This window comes from Lasioglossum baleicum, chromosome 3 (genome assembly GCF_051020765.1).
Source record: "Lasioglossum baleicum chromosome 3, iyLasBale1, whole genome shotgun sequence".
NCBI lineage: Eukaryota > Metazoa > Arthropoda > Insecta > Hymenoptera > Halictidae > Lasioglossum > Lasioglossum baleicum.
Genome location: NC_134931.1, coordinates 3809 through 15088, shown reverse-complemented (window position 1 = coordinate 15088; position 11280 = coordinate 3809). Strand labels below are relative to the sequence as shown.

At 39.0% G+C, this 11280-nt stretch overlaps 1 protein-coding gene and 1 long non-coding RNA gene across 5 annotated transcripts; one reads left to right on the top strand and one right to left on the bottom strand.

The window, feature by feature from the left end:
- Window positions 1-1533: 1533 nt before the first annotated feature.
- Window positions 1534-6172, bottom strand: LOC143221859 (uncharacterized). Its single transcript, XM_076447461.1, has 4 exons — window positions 5317-6172; window positions 5098-5226; window positions 4073-5022; window positions 1534-3984 (listed from the first exon to the last, which is right to left on the bottom strand). Exons 1-4 carry the CDS (start codon window positions 5651-5653, stop codon window positions 2272-2274), a joined length of 3129 nt encoding a protein of 1042 aa, XP_076303576.1. The 5' UTR covers window positions 5654-6172; the 3' UTR covers window positions 1534-2271.
- A 296-nt stretch (window positions 6173-6468) lies between these two features.
- LOC143221860 (uncharacterized) lies at window positions 6469-10365 on the top strand. 4 transcript variants are annotated; one of them, XR_013011876.1, is made up of 5 exons: window positions 6470-6709; window positions 6872-7024; window positions 7531-7672; window positions 7781-8392; window positions 8477-10365. It is a non-coding gene; the product is annotated as an uncharacterized LOC143221860 (long non-coding RNA). The 4 variants fall into 4 exon arrangements; XR_013011875.1 differs by having other exon boundaries at window positions 6523-6709; window positions 8328-8392; XR_013011874.1 differs by having other exon boundaries at window positions 6469-6628; window positions 6872-7672; window positions 8328-8392.
- The last annotated feature ends 915 nt before the right edge of the window (window positions 10366-11280 follow it).

Genomic DNA, 11280 nt, shown 5'->3' with positions numbered 1-11280 from the left:
ATCTAGCAAATAACTAGAATCTTACCAGATTTTCGATCGAAAAAGTGGGTCTGCGCGCTGTCGGTTTTTGTCCTTATTTGAGCAAAGTTTGGGCTGTGTGAGGGCTCATTCTAAAGAGGAAGGTTCAACGCGCTGCGCCCTGGTCATCTCATAAGTCATAAAGTCTTTTGGAGACAGAAAAATGCATTGAAATCTGCTGGTTATTTTCCTAGACTTTTTCTCTACTTTCGGCCCTCATATTATTAGTTATAAACATAATCTCGTTAACCTCGTAACCAGAGCGCAGTGTGTTTAACCTTCCTCTTTAGAATAAGCCCTCACTCAGCCCAAACTTTGCTCAAATAAGGACGAAAACCGACAGCGCGCAAACCCATGTTTCGAGCCATTTTTCTAGTAAGATTCTAGTTCCTTTCTAGTTACAAATCGAGGGTGGACTACCCCCTTAAGGGGGTAGTCTACCCTCGATTTGTAACTAGAAAATACCTAGAATATTACTAGAAAAATGGCTCGAAACATGGGTTTGCGGCCAGACGTTGATTGACCTTATTAGAACAAATTGTGGGCTGTGTGAGGGCTCATTCGAAAGAGGAAGGTTCAACGCAGCGCGCTTTTCTCACGAGGTTAACGAGATTATGTTTATATCTAATAATATGATGGCCCAAAGTCGAGAAAAAATCTAGGAAAAAATCCCGCAGATTTCAATGCATTTTCTGTCTCTAATAGACTTTTTTCACTTATGAGATGAGAAAGGCGCGCTGCGTTGAACCTTCCTCTTTCGAATGAGCCCTCGCACAGCCCACAATTTGTTCTAATAGGGTCAATCAACGTCTGGGCGCAGATCCATGTTTCGACCCATTTTTCTAGTAGGATTCTAGTTATTTGCTAGATATTTGCTATTTACTAGAATCTTACTAGAAAAATGGGTCGAAACATGGATCTGCGCCCAGACGTTGATTGACCCTATTAGAACAAATTGTGGGCTGTGTGAGGGCTCATTCGAAAGAGGAAGGTTCAACGCAGCGCGCCTTTCTCATCTCATAAGCCAAAAAAGTCTATTAGAGACAGAAAATGCATTGAAATCTGCGGGATTTTTTCCTAGATTTTTTCTCGACTTTGGGCCATCATATTATTAGATATAAACATAATCTCGTTAACCTCGTGAGAAAAGCGCGCTGCGTCTAACCTTCCTCTTTCGAATGAGCCCTCACACAGCCCACAATTTGTTCTAATAAGGTCAATCAACGTCTGGCCGCAAACCCATATTTTCGACCCAAAATCTAGTAAGATTCTAGGTATTTTCTAGTTACAAATCGAGGGTAGACTAGCCCCTTAAATATTCAATGAAATTGTTCAAGGGCTAAAAAAATTGGTGGGTGTATACTGGAGAATCCTCTGTGTCTGTATTGTACGATAAAGATAATTTATTCATGCAAAATGAAAAATATTGGATATTCATTACAGCAGCAAATGATTCGTGCCGCTTTTCCCATAAGACGCAATGTTAATAAAATACAATAGGAATGGGAAATAAATAGTATTACAATGTATTGCTCTTATAAATTTATTTATAAGTAATATTACAGTTATTACAGTTTTCAGTGACTGCAATGAAAAAATGTATCTTATAACCTATAATGTGATTTCAATGGCCCGTATTTAAATGTAAATAGTATAATGTCTAGCCAGAAATTAAAATTGACCGGCTAATGGCACCATTAAAAAAATGCACAATGGAAGACCTGAACCTTTCGAGTACTCTCGAGGTGAGAATCACAAATTTCAAGTAAAAACAAAAGATTAACGATTACGTGCATATAAAGTATTATATGCGATAAACATATATAGATAATCTGTTAATATTTATAAGTTTTTCAACTAAACTTTTAGATGCACAGATTCCGTATATATACATATATATGTATATAATTACGTTGTTCGTTAAAAGAAATTATTTCCGTTATTATAAAAAATATTATTAACGGTAACGAATTTCTCTGATTATTAAATCTTTTCAGCAATTGCTATGAAACGTAACTGATTGCACAGAAGTGTATCTAATGTTAACGCAAACTTAACATGGTCGATGTCAAATACAATTCAAATATCAGATATAACATTTGATATTTACAACAACTCAGCTTCGTTATAAATCGATTAACAAAAATGAAACATAGTATTATAGTAGCCTGCCATATAAGTTTCGCATATAATTCAAAGTACTTATTTGTACTAATTAACTGATTATTAATTTAGTATATAATATTGATATAATTAACTGATTACGCAATTATCTTTCGACAGCTTGATGGAACGAGCCGGTTCCGTCGAACCTGTACCATTCGACGTAAGAGATCCCCTACGCGGTACAATTGTAGGCATGGAAGCAGTGGTGTCCAAAAACTCATCGTCGGAGTCGCTATCTTTGTCTTTACCATTCCTAAATTGCCTCTTCGGCATTATATCATTCATATATTTCTCGATCATTTGTCGGGTTTGGATAGAGACGTCGTTACCATTACCGGTTACATATGGCAAACTATCGTTCTTCTCTTGCTGATTTTTAGACTGCTTTTCGATGTACATTCGTTGCAACTCGGCCAACGGTTCATCCATGAAACGTACAGTTTGTTGTTTCCGATCCGGTAACACGTTACCGTTAAATCCGATAGATTTGCGAATGTCAACGTTGGATTCTTTCATTTTGATATTTTCGCTGTCCACCAGGGTAGCAGCGAAACCTATAGGGAAGTTGGGATTATCGTTCACGGTATTATAAGCCGGCGCCGCGTAACATGGCTTCTGCTGATTCGTTGGGTAATCTCCATATTTATTCAGCACCCAATCTCTGACATAATTTTTGTCAGTTTTCATTTCGTTCTCTCTGAACGGAACGCTAGACTGTGCGACATCGATCCCTTCGCCGTAGCCTGCTGAGTAGCCATTCTGTCGTCTTTCCACGTATGCTGGAACTACTGGACAGCCATTTCGTTGTCTTTCCGCATTCGTTTGCACTGTCATCTGATCCTTCCACCTGCCAGTGTTCATCACAAGCTGAGCCAATTGTTGAATCGTTTCTTTCGGCACTGCCGCGGACGTTCTATCGCTGTTAGCAGGCACGGTTGCGAATTTTGCCGGAGTGGACGTGTCGCAAGGTTCGCCAGCTATACACGCAGGCTGCATGCTCAACCGTCGTAAATAATCATAGTTCTCTCCTTGGCTGACCAATAGAACATCCATGCTTTCGAAATTTCCTTGGGCTTCGTAACAGCTCGTAAGTTGCTCCGACACGCGACGCTCGTTTTCTAAGAACGTTGCAGTCAGTATCATCGCCGCGGTAGGTTCCCTTTGGCCGAACAGCTTTCTGCGAGCGTGCAAAGTCTGATTCGTGTCTGTCTCTAGATACGCGTTCTTTATCTTCTCCTCCATCTGTTTCTCCGCTTCCAAGAACTTTGCAGTTTCGAACTTTAATGTTTCCGTGTCCATATTCATCTTATCCGCTTCCTTTGCTATACGTCTCTCCGCGGAAGATTGGGTCCGGCTGTCTGTCGTCGGGACAGGTTGTAAACCTAAACGTTGCTGAGCCTTTACGAAAGGTGACTGCGATACTGGCCCCAGTTTCGACCATATGGTTCCAGGCTTTTTCACTGGACTAGTTATAGGTGAAATCACTCCCGGTCTCGTCATCACCGGGTTTTGATTAATTAATTCGACGTTAGAATTAGGTACGGTACAAGGAACGCGACAAGGTTTCGGAGGAACTAGATCCAGCTTAGGAGGTGCAACTCCAGGCATCGGAGGAGGTGCTAGAGAAGTTATGGTTGGTTCCGTTGGTGGTGTTTCAACATCCGTTTCCGACGACTGTTTCGTCAACAGAGTGTTGTGCACTACTTTCAATAAATCGTCCATTCGATTCTCGAGTCTATTTTGCCGATCTCTGTCCAAATCTAAGAACTTTGTTAACATGTCGTTTTGCGCAGCGAGAATCTGAAACAAAATTATCTATACATATAACCGGCACATACAGAAAAGGAAGTTCATTTTAGTTTTACATTGTTTCTCTTGTTTATCTTACCCTGTTAACCACTTCATTTTGAGAGCTAATGGCGCCTAGAACAAGTTGTTCCAATTTCTGTGCTTTCTTCTTTCTCATTGGCACGTTAGGAATATCATCGGTATTAACTGCGGTATCTTTCGATTTGTGGTCGCTTCCCGCTTGACTCAAAGAGTCCATCAAAAATTCTAATAAAAGACTATCATCGTTACAAGTTGCATTGTTTGTTAATACAGAAGCATCTGCTTGTATCGGGCGATTATAAGTTTCATTCAAATTGTGCGCTTTATCGTCATTTTTTGACTGGCAAAAAGCATCGTTTAAGTTGTAAGATACATCCGGAGAATAATCTGGCGACAGACACTCGACTCCTTTGGTATCTATTACGGCAGGCATACGAGTCAAGATATTTCCATAATGTTGTTTATACGTGGCTGCCAAATTCTGCCCGAACACGATTTTTCGTGGCTCTTGCGGCATCGCACGGTTATTCGCGTGCGTTACCTGTTGCAATTGATTTTGTTGCTGAAGCAACTGTTCCAAATTAGCGCTATGCATTGTCGTTGGACATTCGCATTTCATTGTAACGTTCGCGCACTGCGCTATTAAATTCTGCTGATCCAGTTGAAATCCAAGATTATTCCCCAACATATTTTGCCGATGGCTTAAACAATTTTGTTGCAACGTTTGATGTTGTTGCATGTTCTCTTGAATTATTTGATTTTGCACGTTCTGTACCGTATTTTGATACGGTATCTCCCCGTAAGGATGAGCTAATAAATTGTGCTTATAACCGGCACGCGACGGTTCCTCTGTTGGAATTGTATCGCACTGCGTCGACTTACCAGCCATTTGTACTCGAGGTTCCCCTGTGTTAATGGCTACATCCCTGGTGGGAGAGAAAACCCTGTTACAAGGCCTAGCTATTATGGTTTCGTTCGATTCCGGGGAATCGGGATATTCGTTTTCACCTATAAAACATAAATGCGTATGCTAATGCGACTTGTTAATAACTTTTTTATATTATTTAGTAAACGAACCCTTACGTGTTATTCCCCATGTGGGAGACAGCGCCTCCGTACGATGAAGCGACTGCACGGGAAACTTGTGTCTCATTTGTAAATTTTTATTCGTTTTGACTTCTTTCGGAGGAGACTTAACGTGTGCCGTGGCATCTATAAAAATGTTGTAAAGCGATTACGAGTAATTGACTGAAATAAGACAAAAAACATTCGTTTAAACTGTAATTGTGAAAATTGTCTTACCTACGGTATCTATACCAATAATATTAGCATCTTCCAGACGCTTATTTTTCAGAACTCTATCGATCGATTCATAATATTGCTCGACACCTGCTCGCGTGCCAGCTCGTTTTGCTTCGCGATAACAGACCAAAACCTGTTTCATCCGCGATCGGCACTGTTTTCCACTAACATTGTACCCTTTTTTCTTCATATATCGAGCGACACTTTCCCATATCAACTGCGGCTTCGACGCGTACTCCAATTGCTTTTGCACTTGCTTATCCGACCACACAGACACCAACAACGCGGTACTCTCCGGGGTCCATTTATATTTAACAGCATCTCCAGAATCACTCATCTCTCGGTCGAATCAGTGTCCAAGTAGCATTAAACGAGCGCAAGCTAATGCAGGCACTGTAATAACGATAACACACGAGCAAAATAGCACGATATCCAGCGAGGAGTTTTACCGCGCGTCAACAGGTTGCCATAAAATACAAACTATGGCCCATCACGTAACGGATCGACGCTGATCGACGCCAAACTCTGCTGACAGGGACACGGTTGAACACGGTGCATTACGGTCGCCAACCGACGACAATTCAAATTTCATTGCAACAGGTGGTGGGGAAAAGTGCATGCGTAGGAGGCCGCAGTAGGAGGCTTCGGAACCATTCGGAACTCGTAGCACTCGTAGTGGGGGTAAATTTCATTCCGCCGACGCGACGATGACGACGACGACGGTCGACGACTGCACTGGACTGCACTGGAACTGGACTGCACTGACGACGACGACCACTGACGACGACGCACGGGCACCAACGGGCACCAGAGAGACGAAACTCGAATATAGCACAGAAGTCGTACCAGTAGTTTCCTGTCTTTAGTATTTCCACTCTACGACAGTGTCGCCAGAAAGTGCCCTGATAGCACAGTTTGGAACTGCCAGGAATAGTCCAGAGCGTGGAGTGAATTTGGAGGGCAGTATCGTTCCAGACGCCGCTTATTGGCTGCTCGGAGCAACGGTTGGAGTACATCTAGAAAGAGTGTGGAGTTCATGCCAGCGGGCTTCCAGAAATACGCATAGATGTAACAAAGTCCGCCGTCCACCGCCGTCACAGCATCTAGAGGGCAGCTTAGTGATGGGCACTATCGACTAAATTCAACTATCGACTAGTTACTATTTAGTAACTACATACTATCGACTATTTAGTCGATAGTTTTCAGTCGACTGAATTGGCTTATTTGACTGAATTGCGTTATTGGTTCATGTTCATTGCTCTCCATATTCGATGGTTTTCATGACGCTCAGCTTTATTAGAGAGAGAGAGAGGTTCCTAAAATTAAAAATATTTAATGTTATTTTATATTTTACATTTGTCGTAGTAGAAATTAGTAATAAAATTAAATTAAGGTAAAAATTCCAAAATTATAATTAATCTAACCTTAAATGATTATGGTCTCCACTATGAAGTTGACCCAAATTTATATATATATATACATATATTTTAAATGTTGACATTTAAAAAGATCAATTGGTCTAAGTTTTTCGCTGAAAGTCTGTTTCTTCTTTCAGACATAATCTGTCCAGCCTTTGAAAATATTCTCTCCGAGGGTACAGAGGTTGCAGGAATACAAAGATATTTATCTGCTATCTCGAAAAGCTGTGGCATTGTGCAATTATATTTGTTCCAAAATGCGACTGGACAACTCTTAATGTTTTCATATGGTAAATCTATGTATTGACGGATGATGGTTGTTACATTTTCAATATGCGTAGATTGGTTATTTAACTGTGACACTTTTGATACAAAAAAGTTCCAAAATTCATTGTTTTGAGATGGTTCTTCTGCTATGGCTCTATTTGCATTCGTTTCATGACTACTGGCTGTTCTTGCCAAGGAACTTATTTCTTCTTTTAATATATTCTGTGCTGTCTGTGCAATCCTATTGTCTTCAAATACAGCTATTTTAAACCTTGGATCTAATAGTGTGGCTATTAAAGTAATATTATTCTGTTCGATGTAGTTAAATCTTATTTCAATATTATTTAAAATATTATTTTTTAAACGTAGTCCTGCTGTGGTTTCTGGTGTAATCATGTTTATAGCATTTTGAATTCCTCTTATTAAAGGAACAATTTTGGATGCTGTGGGATATTTTTCTGCTGATAAATCAGTTGTAACATATTCTAGTGGTTTCAATAACGGTATGATATCTTCTATGATTTCCCAGTGTTCAGCTGTAAGTGATGTGGGACTTCTGCTTAATGAAACTATGACAGCAGACAAAGGCACTTTTATTGCAAACAGTCTCTCCAGCATCACGAGGCAAGAATTCCAGCGTGTTGCTACATCTTTTTTTATCTTCAGTTCTGGTAAGCCCATTTGCTTTTGCATACTTCTTAATTTCTCTGCTGCTACAACACTTGTTTTAAAGTGCCCAACTAATGAACGGCAGATTTTTAATAAATTTATTATTTCAGTCACACCACTTATGGAATCGTTTACCACTAAATTTAACGTGTGTGCTGTACATGGCAAATGCATATAGCCTAAGTTACGTACAGCTCCTTTAATATTTGCACCATTATCTGTCACGACAGCACAAATTTTATTTGAGATTTGCCATTCCGATAAAATATCTTGAATACAGTGCGCAATATATTGACTTGTGTGGCTATTTGTTAAAAGATTAGTGGCTAATACGTTTGAGCGTAATTTATTTTCAATAAAATAATGTGCAGTGATCGTTAAAAAGGATTGCATATTTAAATTGGTCCAGATATCTGTCGTAATAGAAACATGACTTGTTTTTTTCAAGTTTTCTAAAATTATATTTTTAGTGTCAATGTATAATTGTGGTAAGATGGTCCGTCCCAGTGTTCTTCGACTGGGAAGTTTATATCGTGGTTCAAGCTCCTTAATTAACTCATTAAAGCCTTCGTCTTCTACAATAGTTAGCGGTTGCAAATCTTTACAAATCATGGCTGCCACCAGATTATTTAATTTTGTAATTTTTGTTTGTGATAGATCATTTGAAGTTGTCCTCAATGTTAGCTGCCTTAAATGAACCCGAGACCTCTGCACCATACCTGGTAAGTCTTCATTTTGGATTGCCAAATTTGCATTTGAAGTGAAAGCCACCGATGTAATTCCTTGTGCTTGCGTTGATGTTCCAGGTGTAGCACTTGCAAGTTGATCATCCACGTCTATCGACTCTGCTTCTTCGTGCACGCGACGATCGGCTTCCAGCACTGTGAAATGTTTGCGCTTCAAATGGTCACTTAAATTGGATGTGTTTTTTGCACTTTTGTATTCTCTTTTACATAAGCGACACACGGCACTCGTTGGTGTCTTTTGTTCAAAATATTGCCACACTATTGAGCGCTTTTGTTTATACATATTGTATTATATATACACTATGAAAACTTATGTATACTACTAAACACTATTTTAGAACTCAGAATGTTTCCTCAACACGAGTTTATTTAAGAGAAAACTTGGTGTACGACGCGAGACCAGAGACCAACGACTTGTGACTAAGTGACTCGTCAACGTATAGAAACTCCCGAGGAAAAGGAAAAAATGGAAGAGAGGTGGAAACCCGAATAGTGGGAGGAAAGTAAGGAGAAGAAATTAAGGATAGGAAAGTAAGGAAAATCTAGGAGAAGAGGAAAGACAGGTAAAGACACGTGGAAAGAAGCAATCGCGGAAGGATGCTATAAAAAACGGAAAGAGCAGAGGAAGGCAAGCAGGAGAGGATGTCGTAAAGAAAGGAAACGTTCGCCAGGGCCTGACCGTAAATCTCGAATAGGTTCGAGAGATACCTGGAAGAGACACAGGAGAGGCCGTGGATCTGGTCGCCACATGTATATCAGGACTGACCAGACCCGCGCAGAATGGACAACAATAGGAAAGGAATATGGCAAGGAAATAAGAAGTTTTCTAAAACAGCAGCGTAGGGCAGCGCCAAAAAAGCAGCCACAGTTCATTAAAATTATTCAGGGAGCAGTTTTAAAATTAAAAATGGTTTAAACTATTTGATTTCATAGAAAACCAAGCGTTCGCTTCCTTGCTTGCAAAAGTGTTCGCTGTTGCAGACGCGTTCAAATCTATTTCGTTACTGAACTCGAGTGGTTGAGAAAAATCTCAATCCTTAGCTAGAAAGCCGGTTTATATTGTCAAAGTTATAAGTATATTCACAGTGGTTTCACATCCAAGAAAAGTCGCACGTGAAGATTCTTTCGTTCCACAATATCATATTTCATACCATATAAGTTTTCCTATTTATTATAATTTGGAGAGACTATCTAAAAATATAGTACTTTACAATTTTATATTATTTATAAGTTTATAATTAAACATTAGTGAAACTAATGACTTGGTCGTCTGTGTTACACCTACATTAAATTTCTCAAAGCACTGTAATAATATTGTAAACGCTGGTCTAAAAATATTAGGTTTTATTAAATTTATTGATATGATTGATTTCTTCAATGGATCTATTGATTACTTTAAGAAATTCTTATGTAGGGCACTAAGAAATGTTTAATTTTAAGTTAATGTTTATCTATAATTTCCTCTATTGCGATTAATTTGTTAATACATGCTATGTTACTGTAATTTTTTTATATTTTTATTTGATTTAAGTCTATATATACATATTGGGTTTGTAGCGGCCACCGGCACGTACAATAAAACATTTGGCGTGCAAATGGTCGGGTCGGTTTACGAAGCAAGCGACAATGAAGCTATTTTTAGCGCGTGCAATTTAGATGTTTTATGATATGCATGTCTCGTTACTTAGAATCTTTCGTTGCCGGCCTAAAGGCCTCAATAGCACATAATAAACCCCCGAGTTTCCGAAGGGTCGCGCCGACCAAGATCCGATGGGCCCACACAAGGCCACGGTAAGTATGTATCTCGCGGGCCTGGAAGAAAAATCCGCTATACCTGATCTGTCGAATAAAGTTCCATTCCCACGAACTTGTACTATCATTATTTAGAATACAACAATCCTAGCTTCTTCAGATTTATACATGTATAATAAATAAATAAATAAATAATCCTTTTGGTGTTATCGATATTACATATAATATATAGGATAGGATAAATATAATAATAAAATATCAATTTTGTATTGAATGTAATAAATATTTTATTAACATAAATGAAATGCATAAATCATTCATATTTTCGGAGAATATTTGTAATAATTAATATTTAGTAGTACATACAACAATTGAATTCCGTCAATCTGGCAGTTTTCTCGAAATATCGAATTGTTTATAGGTATAAATTTGCCCGAGACTTCGTGACTTTTATCTTTTTCATGCGAAACACATAACCGAAATTTTAACTCATCAATTTGACTAAAAATCATCGAAAAATAACTAATCACCTGCTTGTTATTTTATCGGTTTTTTACCACTGTGTCAATTTGACACCGAGGGACGGATGGGGTTAATGAATTAATTAATTAATTTGATAATTCAATCAGAGAGGTAACCTCTGGTTTAGTTGGGTTTAGTAAAGCAGTATATATATATATATATATATCAGTGAAAGCAGTCGACTGAAAATAGTAACCTCTACCACTGCGAAATTCAGTCGTTCAGTAAAACAGTCGACTGAAAATAGTAACCCCTACCACTGCGAAATTACTAAAACTAGTCGACTGAAAATAGTAACCCCCACCACTGCGAAATTACTAAAACTAGTCGACTGAAAATAGTAACCCCCACCACTGCGAAATTCAGTCGTTTTACTAAAACTAGTCGACTGAAAATAGTAACCCCCACCACTGCGAAATTCAGTCGATAGTTCAGTAAAACTAGTCGACTGAAAATAGTAACAGCTACTATCGACTAAATCGATAGTTTTTAGTCGATTGCGCCCATCACTAGGGCAGCTTCTTCCGTCCAAATGGAAGGCAGCTCGTGGAGTCTGTGTGGAGCGGCGGATGCCGTTATACAGGACAGCA

Bases quoted from the DNA above. Each gene is read 5' to 3' on its own strand.
- LOC143221859 (XM_076447461.1), bottom strand. From the start codon at position 5,653: ATGAGTGATTCTGGAGATGCTGTTAAATATAAATGGACCCCGGAGAGT. The intron at 5,023-5,097 runs GTAAGGGTTCGT...TATGTTTTATAG, and splicing joins TCCCACATGGGGAATAACAC to GTGAAAACGAATATCCCGAT. The intron at 3,985-4,072 runs GTAAGATAAACA...ATTTTGTTTCAG, and splicing joins AAAATGAAGTGGTTAACAGG to ATTCTCGCTGCGCAAAACGA.